We start from the raw sequence: 15,732 nt of genomic DNA, 5'->3' as shown, positions 1-15,732 counted from the left end.
GAAACGCATCAAGGCCAATAACGATTATTGTTGTGTGGCAGAAGGGGCAAGCCAAAGGGTGTAACTTTGCCTAAGAGTGTATGCTAATTTATCACCATTTTCAGCATGCTTCCAGTGAACGACTACATCCTTACTGCACATCGAAAAATTCTGATAATAATTTTTCCACGGCGTTTTCCGCGTTAGCACATCATGATTAGACACTCTGAGCGATAAGTTTTTCATTGCACTAAAAAAAAAAGGAGGGGTACCGTGCGTATTGGTTGTCAGTCCATTTAATTAAAGGGCGGCACATATCCTCAGTGACTCAAGTTCCGACGGATGGTTTGAAACCCGGTTGCCTCAGCACACCGCCCATATGCTCTGCCCACTACCGACCCAAGTTCGCGGGAAAGTGCCCAAAGACGCCGATATATAGATAGCTCCTGGAAAGTGCGTGAAATATTCTAGGAATGCTAATTACATTGATAAATGCTTGCCGAAACAACCATCAGGTATAGTAAAGATCAGTGGGCAAAAGCCAGCAGCAATTTGCATCTACCATAAAGTTATATCATTTCTCTAGAAAGGCTTCAGGCCTGCCCAAGTGCACTCACCTCTCCACGGCTGTACGCCGCGCAACGCCCCCCTCTCGGTTCCGTATGTGCGCGTTTGTGTCACGGTCACCGCCGCTGCTTGGGTCGTGTGATCATGAGTGTGTGTCATCGGTGGGGTCGGCGTTGTTTATCGTGGCGTCCTCGGGCGTTGTGAACGTGCGTGAGCTCGCGACGGTGACGCTCATGGCAGCAGCCGCAGTGGCACCAGGAACAACAACCCGTGGTGGCGGCGAGCCGGCCGGAGACCGCTGAGATCGCCCAGGCACTTCCTTAGGCTTACACTCGCACACGCTGGGCTGGGCCGACGAGCCTCCTTTCGCCGCGCAGCATGGGGGACAGCGGCAAACCGACGGCGCGCCCGCCGAGCGCTCGGCCCGTGCCCATGAAGCTGTTCGCCGCCTGGGAGGTGGACAAGACGACGCCCAACTGCATACCCAGGCATGTCGTTGCTTCTCGACAACCCGAGCGTGGGGACGGAATTCCAGGCGCGGGTTTTACGTTGTTCTCGTTCCGCGACGGCACCCTCCCGTGCGTGTGTTCATTCAGAAATCGCCGGTTCCGTCGATCAGGCCCGAAAGCCCGTCGATCAGGCCCGAGGCCTTTCCAATCCGTGCGAAAGTGGTGTGTGCTCGGACGCGGGCGTGTTTGTGTAGTTTATGCTCCGCCCCCAGTGATCTCGCGAAACTAGTGCCTGCCGCTGCTCTAGAATCGACGCGCGCGACGTCTTTCCGAGGATATTTGCCGGTTTCACGACCACTGGCAACGCTTGTGGTGGCTAAGGTCGCTGCCGAAATGTGCCATATCCGTTTGTTGCGTGGTTATCGTAGAGGAGAAGGGGGGTTATCGCGATCGGCAGCCGTCGCGCAGTACTTGAAAAAATGTATCGTAAGAGGTAACACACGCAGCACTGCGCAAGCACTGTGTGCCGGTTGCATACGTCTTTGCAACTTCCAGCACTGTGGTGCACCACAAGCACCCATTTCCCGTGCAGCTGTTTGTTTATCGGCTGACGTACAGTAGCAAATTGACGTTAATAAGGGAGCGTCGTGCGTCCGTCGCTGCGAACGTCCGGACTCCGACGTCCTTCGTCACACCACTTAGTTTGCTGCCGGGTGTTAGCGATCATGTGGGAAAGCGTATCCTCTGCGTTGCCTTCGGTTGTTACTACTGCGAATCAGTAACCATAAAAGGCTTATAGGCACCACTCGGGTGATTCGGAGTTAAATGCATGTCGATTACGAAACATCACTAATCATCTAGACTGAGAAATTGTTGCTTCTATTCTGGATTGACTACTTTGTAGGCGCAGAGAAGTAGGTCGTACCATTGTGTTACTTTGGTTTCTGTCTAGTATAGCGTAACGTTTGCATTACAGGCATTTTGAAATATTTAACAATGTGTGCTGGAGATCACGCTCCTGAGAACAAGTGGCGACCACGCATTGCACCATAGCATTTTTGTGGTGAATCTGGCTGATTACACTCCACTGGTGTAGCTCCAAATCCTCGGACACTTTCTGTACTTTCTTTTCATTCTAGCTAGATTCTTTGGAGGCTGGCTGATAGGTTATCCGTCAAAGCTAGGTGCACATAGCGTTGCATGTTGTGTCATTCAGTGGACCCTTGTGATCCATTTATGCGTACTAACTTGCATCTTGATAGTGTTGACTTGAAGAAACATAGTGCACTTTGCTGCTACTTTGCTAGCGCTCAAATTTCTCAACAAGGTCACATTTTGTGGCCTGCATTGTTCAGTGCAGCATTTGGCATTATCGTTGCATAGATTTCCAACAAAAAGAAATGGAAACAATGGTGCAAAGTGCACTTCGCCATTGAGGAAATGGAAAGAAGACAGAGTAGTTCACCAGGAGACGAAGAAAACGAAGTGACCTGGGGGGTTATTCTGCAAGTGTCCATTTCGTCTGCTGCTGGAGTTCTGATTGGCTGGACTGGGGTCGGTGTCAGAAGGCAGGTGCCCCCCAGCCAATCAGCATTTCAGAAGCAAACAAATTGAACATGACCAGTAGGGCCGCTATTTTGTAGCAGTGCCTTTTCCCGATGCTATTTCCTTTCGGTGCTGTTCAAGTTCGTGAGTGGCCGTGTTTGTGAGTGGTCAACAGACGCTCCGCCCCTCCGGGCGGTGTGTCTCTTGACCACTCACGAACGCGAAAAGTGTTGAAAGGCATTAGCATCGGAAAAGCCATCGCTACAAAGTCACGGCCTAGCTGGACACTTGCAGAATAGCTCCCCAACACTGGTCGAACAAAAATTGACGCCGGAGCCAACGCTTTGAGAAGGGAACATTTTGCCAGGGGGGCAGGGTGCCAAGTTGCCTTGTCAACATGTTGGCTTCAGGGACAGGGCCCGCTTCCCACTTTCTTTCGATCGTGATCATGCTCAATCTGGATCAAATTTCTCAACTGTGATTTGCTCCATTCTGCAGCTCGCGCAAAGGCGCCAATTGCAATCAAGAAATTTGATTCCGATCGGGCTTGATTGCAATTTAAAGAGCACCGTGTGACTCCTGTATTATTCGACCACTATTAATCTGCACCAGAAACGTGAGATGCTACAGAGTTGTAGACTGGTTTCACCTCTTTCTTGCCTGCAACTAAATAAAAAAAAAGCAACATGGATAATTTTGCAGCAGCAGAATGGCACCATGCAGCTCCACAGTTGATCTGAACATTTTGTTTTTATCTTCTCGGTTTCATCGAGACCACAAAACACTTTCATTTAATCGAAACGAAGCAGCCTAACTTAAGGTGGCTGTTCTGCCACTATTAACACTGTTCGTACTTTGTTAGTTGCTGATTGGTGCAAAACTAGTCCATGTCTCAGCTGCCACTCACTTGTTAGATGGTGTTGTGTGGTTTTTAATTTATTCTGCATTAACCAGGCAAGCCTTGACGCCAAGCGGTGTATCGCACTATGGGGACTGATTAAAGGCATTCTCATTGTGAAACTTGAGCACTATCAAAGCAGTTGCATGTGCAGGAAAACTGTATATATATATATATATATATATATATATTAATTTCGATAAAATCGCAAGGCATTAAATGGACCGTGTTTTCTATGCAATAAAGGAAATCGTAACATTTCCGTCACTGGTGTACATTAATTCTCGAAGTAAATGTTGCGCATAGAGAAATCCATTGCGTCATGGGGTCAATAAGGAGATCGTGTAGAAGCACAAAACGTAAATTTGTGGCAGTCTTAGGAAAGGAAACAAGTGAAATAGCAACAGCAGCAGCAAAAAAAAAATAACAAAAAAAATGTCTGAACGCACCACATAACAGAGACAAGCCCCCATATTCTTTTGACCTCAACCCTCCAACTTAAAAGATTACCTGATATCTGTGGAGCACTGTTTGAATAGACGTAATGTACACCGTTTTTTACTAGTATCTCAATTACACTAACAGACCGGCGTTACCGGTCTCTTACAGGTTAACAGACTGGTCCTTTCTGTTAGATAATTGTTGGTTAATGGGTTGATGGCTTCGATGCCTCATGGGCCTAAAAATTTGATGTCCGATGTTATGGCCCTAAAATTCATAGGGAGTCGAATCCTCGACCTTTGGTGGGAGTTGAACCCACAACCTGTGTTGTTAAGGCAAAGACCCATGATCTTTAGTGGGAATTGAACCGTCGACCTTTGGTGTATATTAAAGCGAATTAGGCCATCAATATCTTTAAGAAAGCGTGAAGCTGAGGCAAAGAAGCGTCGGCACGAGCTGGGCTGTTAATCAAGGCGCATTTAATTAAGATATAGTTAATTAAGGCACTTGTACCCACAACCTTTCATGAGAGTTGAACCCACGACCTTTGGTGTTAAAGTGAATTAGGCCATCACTATCTTCGAGAAAGCATGAAGCTGAGCTAAGAAGCCTCAGCACGACCTGTAGTGTTAATTAAGGCTAATTCAATTAAGGCACATTTCATTAAGATATGTTTAATTAAGGCACTTGAACCCACAGCCTTTGGTGAGAGGTGAACATGCGACCTCTGATGTTAAGTAGGACAAAGTTAATTAAGGCCCTGTTAAATAAGGCACTCTAACCCACTATCTTTTGTGGGAGAAAACAGGTAATAGGCAGTAACAACCCAGTCGAATGAAAATGTCAAGTAACGTAACGAATGTCTCGTAAGCGCGCAGGCTTTCTTTCACCTTCATCCTCTGTAGCATATGCTAAAATGACTGTAAACTGTTAAAAATATATCTATAAATATGTCAAATTTACACAACTTCAGTCCATAGCGCACGACACTGCTCTGCAAGAAGGACAAGTCAGTAGGGTGGTGCATTTTCTGACGAGTCATTGTAATTGGAAAGTAAGTAATGATCTATTTATTGTGCATCCAGTAATGGCCCCATTCTTCCATCGAAGAAATTCAAGCACAGGGCTCATGCACAATTTCAGTATTGACAGCATGCGTTACGAACAGAGAAAAATTATTTTTTTCTATTTTGATGCCAGTACGCATCACGTCGCACATCTTGTGAAGCATTGTAGTACCTCCAGCAAAGTGCTCATCTGCAACAGTATGCAGCACCTTGAAAGTGAAAGGAAGAAACCTTCAGCATGCAGGGGGTTCAATTCACCTGAAGCTCATTGTCTGCTGCTTTTTCTTGGCCACCACTCGACTGAACTGGCAAAAACAACTCGTGTCCATAAATGTGAACCTGGCACACGAAGGGGACAACTGTCTTTGGGATGGGCCCAGTGCGTTTTCCATTAAGTCGAACCGTGCTTAAATAATGGTAACTACAGCTTTTTCTTTCTCATCAGTTTCTACCAAAAGGTAGTGTTTTGTTCAGAATCGGAATGTTCTTGATTTGACATTAATGCCATAAATATTTCAGGAAATTGATTGCATTGATGAGTATCGTGTAGATAAAAAAGTGAGTGAAATGTCTTGCGAAGCATTTTAGGCTCTTTGCTTCCATGAAGCCACATTACTGCAGTACGCAAGGAAACAAAATTAAAATGTGTACGAAAGAAAAGAAGGCAGATATAATATTTTTAAAATTTATAATGTGGCATCAAGCTTAATAGTTATCATAACAGGAAGGACACAAACATGACCAATATACATATGAGTATAAATGCATCATATGAATTATGCAGATTTGATCTTTGAGTTGTAAGTGTACATACACAAGCAAAAAACAAGACAGTGGGGAGTAGGCTACGGAAGCCAGCGGGAGGTAATTGGCATTGATATATTCGCAAAACAAAAAGAAGTGCAAGAAGAAAAAGAAGTCAGAATACATCATTGAAATGTAGACTAGTCTGTCTTGTAAAGGAGTAAGGAGAGGAGTAAGGAGTTGTAAGGAGTTATGAAAAATATTTAGTTTGGCCAATTTATTCTGCTAACTCTGCTCAAAGACTATTCTGATATTCATGAACCAAACATTAACCGAGTGTTACTAATATTTTGTGGAAACATATACCAATAACAACATTGGGAAAAATGCTCTGGAAGGGGTTGGCTTAGCATTTCATATCGTAAACTTTTCCAGGGTGGTTCTTTCGACACGAGACAGTGAGGTTGCAGGAGATATTTTTTTTTACTTTATGTATTGAAATCATACAATGAACTTTGTTGTGCATGCGCCCGTAAAAGGAGAATTTCGTTACAGAGATTATTACTATCATCGGTAATCATATATCGTGTAAGGCTGTCGAGGTTGGAAGGTAGGCTATCAGATTTCCACAGCTTCTATTCATATTGACAGCACAAATTGGAAACAGCACACAAACAAGGAAAGAAAGAATACATATGAGAATACAGTGAAGCCCTGCTGATATCCAATTGAAGTCCCAGCCATATCGTTCCTTTCTTTGTGCGTGTAGTTGTGGCAATTTTGCGCGGCCAATATCAAAACAAGGTGTGACATGAGACCCTGGAGCCAGTGTAGCAAATGAGTCTACACCTTTTGTGCAATGTGTCATTTTGACCAAGTGTCACTTGGTGTTAGTCATTTGGAAGCTGTCACATGAGGCAGCTTAACGAAACTGCAGTGAGCTTGACAGCGAAACACGTTCTGTGAACTCTAAACATAGTCTAAACAATAGCACTGCTAAGAGTAAACAAGGGCTTCAGAAAATAAAAAGGGATATTTTTGCATAGGTATAATTAAAACTGTATTTCTTTCATTCAACAAGAACTGTCTTGCACTTCCACTGCTCTTTCAGTAGCTGCTGGTATCGTGTCTGCCCTGCTGTTGTCCTATTTCTTATGAGTATCACAGTGAATTATAAGGTTTACGAGGAGAAGTGCTATTGTTGTCAAGGTGATTTGTCAGAATACGATTCAGAAGCTGTATTTCAAATACTGGCGAACTGTTCAAAGTTTTCTGTAGAGTTTACGAACTTTAACCAGTTGTTACAATTTCACCATAATTGCGTCAAGTACTAAGAGAAACAAATTTTGTTCATGGCAACATTTCTCTCGAGTGTCCGTACCTTCCGTCGGAAGTCTTCTGATGTGGAAAGGATACCAGATGAGCGTTTGCTTCAAGCAAGTTTACACAGATAAATTGCCGAAGCAGGCAAACTGGGGAACAGCAAATTCAATGAAAACGTCGCCATGATTTAAAATCATTGTGTTTCTTGCCACTCTGCGCTGTTATGAGTCTGCTTCGCTTGGTGTGCTGTGTCTAAATGTCTAAAATCACTGTTAACGAAGTGCACATGTATTCCAGACAAGGCACATTCTCAGGATAATCTCTTCAAAAAAATGTGTGCTTATTCCCCGTGCCCCCCCCCCGCTTTGCAATGTTTATGAGCCTTTTACTAATTGTAATGTTCTCAGGTTGGCAGGTATGTTTTTCACGATCAAAAAGTAACATTATCAGCTTTTTCTAAATGCTAATACTAATCGAGTGGTTCTTGTGTAAGCAATTACCACAGCCATCAATACTTAATCACGGTTTTCGATTGTAACTTTAAGCCGCTAAAATTGTGCTTAGTGAAGTGTGCTCGCTGAAAGCGGCCCTGAATTTTCCCACCTGATGCGTTCCACAGGCAAGCACATTACAAATCTATATGAGTCAATGTGAGAAATCTTGAGGCAGTGGCTTTTCAGTTATTCCACTTCGCTGCTAAGCACGAGGCCACAGGTCCAATTTCTGGCCATGGCATCTGCATTTTGATGGGAGGGGAATGCAAAAATGCTCGTGTATTTAGATTTAGGTTTAAGCTGCAGAACCTTGAGTGGTCGAATTTAATCCAGACATCTCCAGTATGGCATACCTGATAATCCATTGTGCATTTTCAAGAGATTAAAGCTATTCTCCTATAAAACAATTAATTGATGATTTCATCATTTATCATGCTGTAAGTAACGACTGATTAGTCTATCCTGCAGTCAGACCTAGACAATTTCTCTGTCTAACAGGTCTAACTCCAACTTTGGACTCCCGTACTTACATTTACAAAGGACAGGCTCACGTCTCTGCCTGTTGAAGAAAGTATTCTTACATAACCCATCTCTGAAAACGTCAGCTTACTTTACAGCCATCTTACCTGTCACTACGCATTGATTACCAACATAAATTTGCTATTCCTATTTATAATACTAATATGTTTCCGAGACTCCTTTATACCCAAAACTTTGGCGCTCTTTGGCCCTTGTGCCATCAAACACCACATATTGTCATCATACCTTAAACTTGTACGGACTAGAACTGCCTTCCCCACTCCGTTGCCACCACCGCTTCATTCAATGCAGCTATTATTGATATTTTTTTGTAGTTATCTGCACAATATTGTTTTTTTTTATGGTTATCTGTACTGTCTTTTACACTCTTTTTGTAAAATTTCATTGTATTTACAATACATTTTTTTCATTCTTCTGTACAGTTTTTATTTCTTTATTTTTTAATAGAAAGCCTACGTAACAACTGTCCTCTGTAATGCCCTATGGGTCCTGAGGGTGTTGCAGTAAATAAAATAGACTCTAGAATTTAATTTAGCGATGCAAGTCATTGCATAGCCAAGGTCTTGACTGTACCAGCTTTGATGCTTTGTGGTGGCATACGAGAATTTTATTCGCTAGTTACCGGCTAAGCTCATTTACTATGTCACGCCTGTCGACAGCTTGTTCTACATCTTCCACCTGTCAGTGGCACAGGCAAATGATCCCAGGGTTAAATTTAGTCTGTGTGAACAAATGATGGTGCTGAATAGAGGGACAGCCGCCATAGTTGAATTGATGGAGCATTGCATTCATCAAGCAGATTTACTAGGTTTGGCTCCCACCAGCTACCAAGTTGTCTTCCGTTCACTTTCATCTCTCATTTCATTAATGTTTTCATGTTTCAATTGTGAAAACACAGTACTCTTGCTCTACATTTTCCGTGGCTTCACTCTCTGTTGGCTCTGTTTACTTATTACAAACCCACGTGTATTTCAACGTGTATTGAAGCCATTATCGTTTTCCAATGCAGGCAATGCTCATTCACGCTGACCCGCCTGCTGTTGCTTCGGCCTCTTGGTGGCGAGGTTTCTGCAATCAGCATCGCTGTACGGATGCAGGTAGGCCAAGTCAGCGTGCCCCATGTGCACATGAAAAGATTGCGCAAGTAGGCAGTGTTGTGTTGCCTCACTGTTGCCATGATCACCATCGGCTTACTTAGGCTCGTTAGAGGAGAAATGCGTCTCCCAGTAATCTCCCGTTACCTCAGTCCAGCGGTGCTGCTGACTTAACGAGAAAGGTGCTAAATTGAGAGAGATTTTAGCATCCTTAATGGTGCCTTTACTTCGTGTTAACACTCTAGTCCAACATCATTTATGTAACTTGCAACACATTCCTTTTTTTTTCATGATGGTTTAGTGCACCTTTGTGTACGTACGTGTATTGCAACTATTGTCCAACAGTGAGGGAGAATGACGCTTTCAGAGGGGAGCGTTGGGTTAAAATGTTTGCCTGTTGCTTGTGTGTGGGATGCTGCTAAGCTGTGGGACCGAATGCCGTTAGTCACATTCAAGCTTAAATTTGGGTGGGATGTAAAAATGCCCGTGCGCTTAAGTGTAAGTTCTTTAAAACTGATGGTAGCGCTAAAAAGGAACGGACACACGATGAAAAGACGACACGACGACGAAGAAACGCTTCGTCGTCGTAGCGCTAAAAAGGAACGGACACACGATGAAAAGACGACACGACGACGAAGAAACGCTTCGTCGTCGTGTCATCTTTTCATCGTGTGTCCGTTCCTTTTTAGCGCTACCATCAGTTTTAAAGAATGCATCGCCAACTAGCCCAGCACCAAGTTTTATTTAAGTGTAAGTGCTCATTAAAAAGCCCTTGTCAAAATTCATTCCATGCTCAATCCCAAAGTGTCCTTCATAGTCAACTGGGCAGCTTTTCGGTACTAGATACCAACAATTAACCCTGGACACTTCCTTCAAAACACTAAGCAGAAGCATGGCCACTTGATCAATGCACATAAGGTGTAGCCTGCCAAATGTGTTTGACATGGCGTAGCACACTTAGTACGCTGGGCTGCGGCTGCTGTCAGTTACAGTGTCAGTTACACTGGTCAGTTACAGCGACTGGGGCTGGTGAGTGCAGTTTTCAGTCTGAGGACACAAGCTCACTGGTTCTTGCACGATCGTAATAACCTTTTCAGTGTTGCTCGCAGCTGTTACTCTGCAACCAGTAAAGGTGATGGGAGAGTGATGCTCATATGTAGGTTATACAATACCATACCTATGTCATATCATTCGTTTTACAATGACTCTGTACATTTTCCATGTGATGCACCATGTTAATCCAAAGACAGACATACAGGCATGTTGCAAAAGGAAAACAGACCACAAAGGAACATCCAAAAATAGTAGCAAAAATGAGATACCGAAAAAAAACCTCACTTGCTATATCGCCTATGCTGCATACCCATACTCTCCCAAAATTTACAGCAGAAGGTCACGTTGGGGGGGGGGGAGGGGGGAGTGTAGGCATGCAATATAGGTTGCAGCAAGTTAGTGTTTTTATCGAAATTTGATCTGTACTACTCTTCATGCTTCTTTCTTTGTAGTTTATTTTCATTCTGCAACATGCATATATTTGTCGTACGTAAAAGAAGGTTCTCACTTGAAGTTCAGCACTTTTGGTTGTTTGGTCAGCAGTCTATGTCCACGTCTGAAGTTGTGCGTTTATATTTGAAATTGCATTGGGCAGTCAATTTTCCCACACTGCCCCTCAAACTATGCAGAGCTCCAAGCGGACGCTGCGCTCCAATGACATCCAGGTGCCGAGTAGCGGACTGCTGGACACGGAGCTTGACCTCTCCTTCTCTCTTCAGGTGGGCTGCACTGCTTGCTCCACCGCGTCGTAAACTCTGCACTGGAGGGTGCAGTTAAGAATGGTGGCGTGTGGTTGGCCTTTGCATATTGGAGCCATGTCACAGTTGATAGTAGTCTTTTTAACTCTCAACTCTGATGGTCTTTATTTATACATGCCAACTCTCTGAATTTCTAATAATGTTTACAAATTCTGGCTCTCTCTACAATATTACAAATGTTTAGACATGTGTAAATATTCAATCTTTCAAATAGTCAATTAAATATTATGCCATTTGATAATCGCCTCTACTCAAATTTCAGTATTCCAAGTTTTGAAAGTATTCGAAAGGAACAAATATATCTTTTATTTTTGCATATAAGCAGCACCTTCAATTACTACACCTTTAAAATAAAAGAAATAACAAGAATCCATGTGTGTAACCTGCAGAAATAACTGCACACATTTTTGTAAAAACATCCATTTGCAAATCCACAAATAGTCTGCATCGTATTTTCAGTCCCACCTTTTGTTCCCCACATCTTCAGCGACGCTGACGGTGGATAACTTTGCCTTAAAGGTATTTTCATGGCAGTGCTGGCTGCGTTGCCATGAAACCACAGTACGAAGTGTGCTGCCGTGAAGCCAGACCTGAAGTCCTAAATTCGCATATAACCTGCACCAAATTTTAGTGTTACAATTTTAAAAGTTTTTGTGTGTGGTATACATGCACAAATATGGCAAACCTTTAATGTATAATCGACAGCTTTGGCTTTCGTGAGCAAGTTGCATCTCATAGCTCCTGGACGAGAGAAGGCAAAGTCAAATTCAATTACTATTGTCTAATGATTTCTGCACCTGCTCGATTGTGCAAACATATTATTTGCAACAGCCACACAGCTTCGCGGGAGCCGTCAGGCTGCTGTGAGTAGTTTTACGTCGGCGCAGTACTAAACCGTAACTATGGTGGCGGACACATGACGAAGCAAAGCTGGTTAGGCCTAGCAGTGAAGGCAGGTGCGGTAGTGGACGGGGAACCGTGTCGCAAAGTTTGTCGCTCATCAGCGATTGGGCCTTAGATTATGCATGCAGGCTAGACTGAGGGCTGCATAAGTGGCTAGTGTGCCCTCCAAGTTTGTCTGTGCGCTTGCTGAATGGAGCGAGTTAAGCTTGTGTGTAGCCACATTTCGATGGGAGCGAAATGCAAGAACACCTGTGTACCTAGATTTAAGTGCACATTAAGAACCTCGAGTGGTAAAAATTCTCACTGTCACGTGCCTAATAATCAGATATTCGTTTTGGCATGTAATACCCCATAATTAAATTTTTTTGAGCAGCACTTCTGCCTTTCAAGAAGCCAAAGCTGAGATATGAATGCAGGTGGTTTGTAGAAAACATTCCATTGTGGTTATAGTTTAGCTGTGCCAACGTATGCACTGTTTTCACTCCCGGGACTCCTCTTCGACACATTAAATGTGGAATTTTTTTGTCACTAAACTAAAATAGATCATTGTAGTGATTTCCTTGCCATGTAATTTAGCATTACTGTTCCGAGTTATTGTGCATGCAATTTGTGTTTCACTGAAACTTTATGTAATGTGTGCTTTCTATATTAATTTTTGTTTATTGTGTCTTCACCAATGCTTGCCCCACAGCAGTCGACAGTGTTAAATAAAATAAATAAAATATGACCCACCCGACTTGCCTCACTCTTAATCTCAGCTAGATTATCAGCTATATCAACTTGCTCAACTCTCAGTTCCTCTGCAGCTATACCTGTGTTTGCGTTCTGCTTTTTACTGCCATTCCCCTGTCTCCTCGTGTTATCTAATCAAGTAAAATCATTTTATCTGTTCCTTACCAGCGCAGAGAGGGACGCTGCCAAGGAATCTATTCTTGGCTGCTTGAAAATGCCTGCCATTCTGCCTCAGAATCCCTTCAAAACCAGCAGTTCTTAATAAGGCAATGCCTGTACTCCTTTCAACGCAGTACCCGCACCTGCTAAAAGGGGGCGGTAGCGGTGCCAACCAGTTGCTGGTGACTCTGCAACGCCGCAAGCGGTACAAGAACCGTGCCATGCTTGGCTACAAGACCATCGCCACGGGTGCCATCAACATGGCCGAGGTGAGGAGAACGGGGATGGAAACAACGCCTGCAATCACAAATCCACTCTTCTGTAAGCGCTGACTGTGATTGGCTATGGCTGCAGCAATTGCATTGTCATCATGCCGGATGACAACTTTAGTTGCAGGCACCAGAAGACCTGCCAATGAGGATATACTTTGATGCTTTCTGAATGCAATTCCACTTCCTGGCACAATTATACATATGGTCAAATTGAGCAATGGCCAACGCAAACACTAAATCAAGCATGAAGATTGATCGCTTTTTCGAAAACTTCGCAACGTTCCTTTCTTCCAAGTGATGGCTTGCAGAAAAAATCGTGGCCAAGAGGCTGCACAATCCTTCTAAAATTAGGACCTCACTTGATGAATAGGGTCTTTTGCTCTAGTCCCACAAGCAAATTTTGTAAGACTTCAAGCAAGGAACGGTGACAAAAGGTGTCTATGGAAATCACACTAGCATGTACAAATAGCTAACTGATTAGCCACTGGAAGGCACACTGAATGTATCAGGTACCTGTGGTCACGTACGTAGATTCACGTATTCATGCATGAAGTTAGGAGCACTGTCTGAACTGAGTGCATAAATGTGTGAATTGGTGGAGCTTTCTGCTCAGTGTCTACATGCTGGTATACAGACAAACTCATACTCATTCTCGTGGTGGTTGCTGCCTGGTGCCCATAAACCCAAACAGCACTTCAACGGCTTAAAACCTGTACACCTAACTTATGGACAGATTGTGATAAGCCAACTGTATGAATATATTAGTGGCAAGCTTTCCTTGACAGCTTGCGACTTATCACATTCTGCCAGCGGTGAATTTTCGTTGTTTGGGCAGGCAGGTCTAACCGGCATTCTTCATTGGGTGTCGGTGACTAAAGCTGTGTTTTCTTGCCGAATCAACACAGATCTATTCGCAATGGTGGCACAGCACTTAAATAGTCAACAAACCGCTTCGGAAACGAAACTGAGTGTACAGAATGGCACCAGGGGTAAAGCAAAACGCAATTCTTCCACTGTGCTGGTGTTTGATTGATTTTCGATTGTGATTGAGCCATGTGACACCCATATTAGACTTCTGCGGAGTTGTTGTGCTGTTTCAGCTCAAATTTCCTAGATTCTATGAAGTAATTGCTTTTATCAAATTACTGTTTATATTGAATTTTTTTGCCATCCCGTTCACTGCATTATAACGAGGGGACAGCTATAGGGGCTCGTTGGTATGGCATATCTTATTTTGTTGTAGTGCAAGCTGAACAAGGACAATGGAAAGGCACATTGACACACACACAGCGCTAACTTTCAACAACAGATTTATTTCCCGTTCTCGTTGCTATATATACACCCTCGAAACGTCATACAGGGAAAGGCACATCTGACACACACACAGTGCTAACTTTCAACAACAGATTTATTTCCCGTTCTCGTCGCTATATATACACCCTCGATACGTCTACAGCACATCTTTAGGTGCTGTATGACGTTTCGAGCGAGTATGCTTTTGCGTTGCAGTAGCTGTCGTAGGTACCACTTCAAGGGCGGAACTTGCGGCCGTCTGCCGTGCATGACAACATGACGGTAACACGCGTCTTCTCGTTCCCAGTGGACCGGACACAAACTTGTTTCGAGACCTTTTCGTGCACGGTGAGGGGCGATGGCATGTCCAGATAAACTGATGTTTGGTCAGCATTGCCGATTTGCCCTAGCTGAAAGTTCTTCAACTTGCGCAACGAAATAACGTGGCGCTGGAAAGCCACCAGTAACTCTTCAAACGATTCCGGCAGCTTTTGCGAAATTGAAGTTCTCCGGCGCAATGAAAATCCTGCACGGCACATACAGTAGAACCCCGCTGTTACGTTCCTCGCTGCTGCGTTTTCCCGGCTGTTACATCGTTTTCGTCCGGTCCCGGCATAGCTCCCATAGGATCCAATGTATTGGGTACCCCGCTGTTACGTTGTAGCTGTGAAAACGTTCCCGCATGTTACGTCGCAACCTGGCACCCCGAACCCGGCCGGGTAACGTGCGCCAACCGCCATTTTGACGGGTCTTGGCCAGGCTTGGCTACGTAATTGGCTACAAAACTATGGCCTCCGAGATTCCAGCGCGTGGTTAATCTCAGAGGCCATAAAAAGCCGCACGCGAGTTGGAGAGATTGCCACTAGATGGCCTCTGCCTCGTCGGCCGAAGCGAGTAAAACCCGCGGGCCCGCAGCAATCGTCTTTCTTGTTTATGTGGTTCAGCCAATCCGAGTCGTCCGTGTCCTTCCGTCAACAGCTACGCTGCCTACGCTTCGTCAGTCCTTGCTAATCCAGTCTTTCTTGTTTGTGCGGTTCAACCCATCCGAGTCGTCCGTGTCCTCCCGTCAACACCTACGCTGCCTACGCCTCGTCGAGCCTCACTAACACCGCGAGCGATTTGTCATCCTTTGATGGCAAGCGCAAGGCGCTTTCCCTCGAGGAAAAGCTGGATGTTCTCAACACAGTCGACAGGCAACCAGCGCGGAAAAGAGTCGACATCGCCAAGGATCTTGGTCTGCCACCCTCGACGCTTAACAGCATCAGTTCGAAGCGTGCCGAGATACGAGGGAATGCCGCGCTCTTCGGCCCAAAAGCTAAGCAGGCTCGTGGCGCCAAGTATGGAAACCTCGACGAGTCGCTTCTTACTTGGTTTAAACAAGCTCGCGCTGCCGGTGTTGAATTCGACGGCAGCATTTTGCG

General features: G+C 44.4%; 1 protein-coding gene across 3 annotated transcripts in view; it reads left to right on the top strand.

The window, feature by feature from the left end:
* The first annotated feature begins 316 nt into the window (after positions 1 to 316).
* The window catches only part of KrT95D (phosphofurin acidic cluster sorting protein KrT95D), a 63,823-nt gene continuing 48,407 nt past the window's right edge, over positions 317 to 15,732 (top strand). The window contains exons 1-4 of one of the 3 annotated variants that reach the window (XM_065428252.1): positions 317 to 1,034; positions 9,057 to 9,144; positions 10,824 to 10,913; positions 12,881 to 13,015. In XM_065428252.1, coding sequence (XP_065284324.1) covers positions 925 to 1,034; positions 9,057 to 9,144; positions 10,824 to 10,913; positions 12,881 to 13,015 — 423 coding nt within the window. In that variant the 5' untranslated portion in view covers positions 317 to 924. The remainder of the gene's footprint in view (positions 1,035 to 9,056; positions 9,145 to 10,823; positions 10,914 to 12,880; positions 13,016 to 15,732) is intronic. The other 2 variants (XM_065428247.1, XM_065428241.1) reach the window with 2 other exon arrangements.

This window comes from Dermacentor albipictus, chromosome 10 (assembly GCF_038994185.2).
Source record: "Dermacentor albipictus isolate Rhodes 1998 colony chromosome 10, USDA_Dalb.pri_finalv2, whole genome shotgun sequence".
NCBI lineage: Eukaryota > Metazoa > Arthropoda > Arachnida > Ixodida > Ixodidae > Dermacentor > Dermacentor albipictus.
This window is presented reverse-complemented; position numbering and strand designations above follow the sequence as displayed.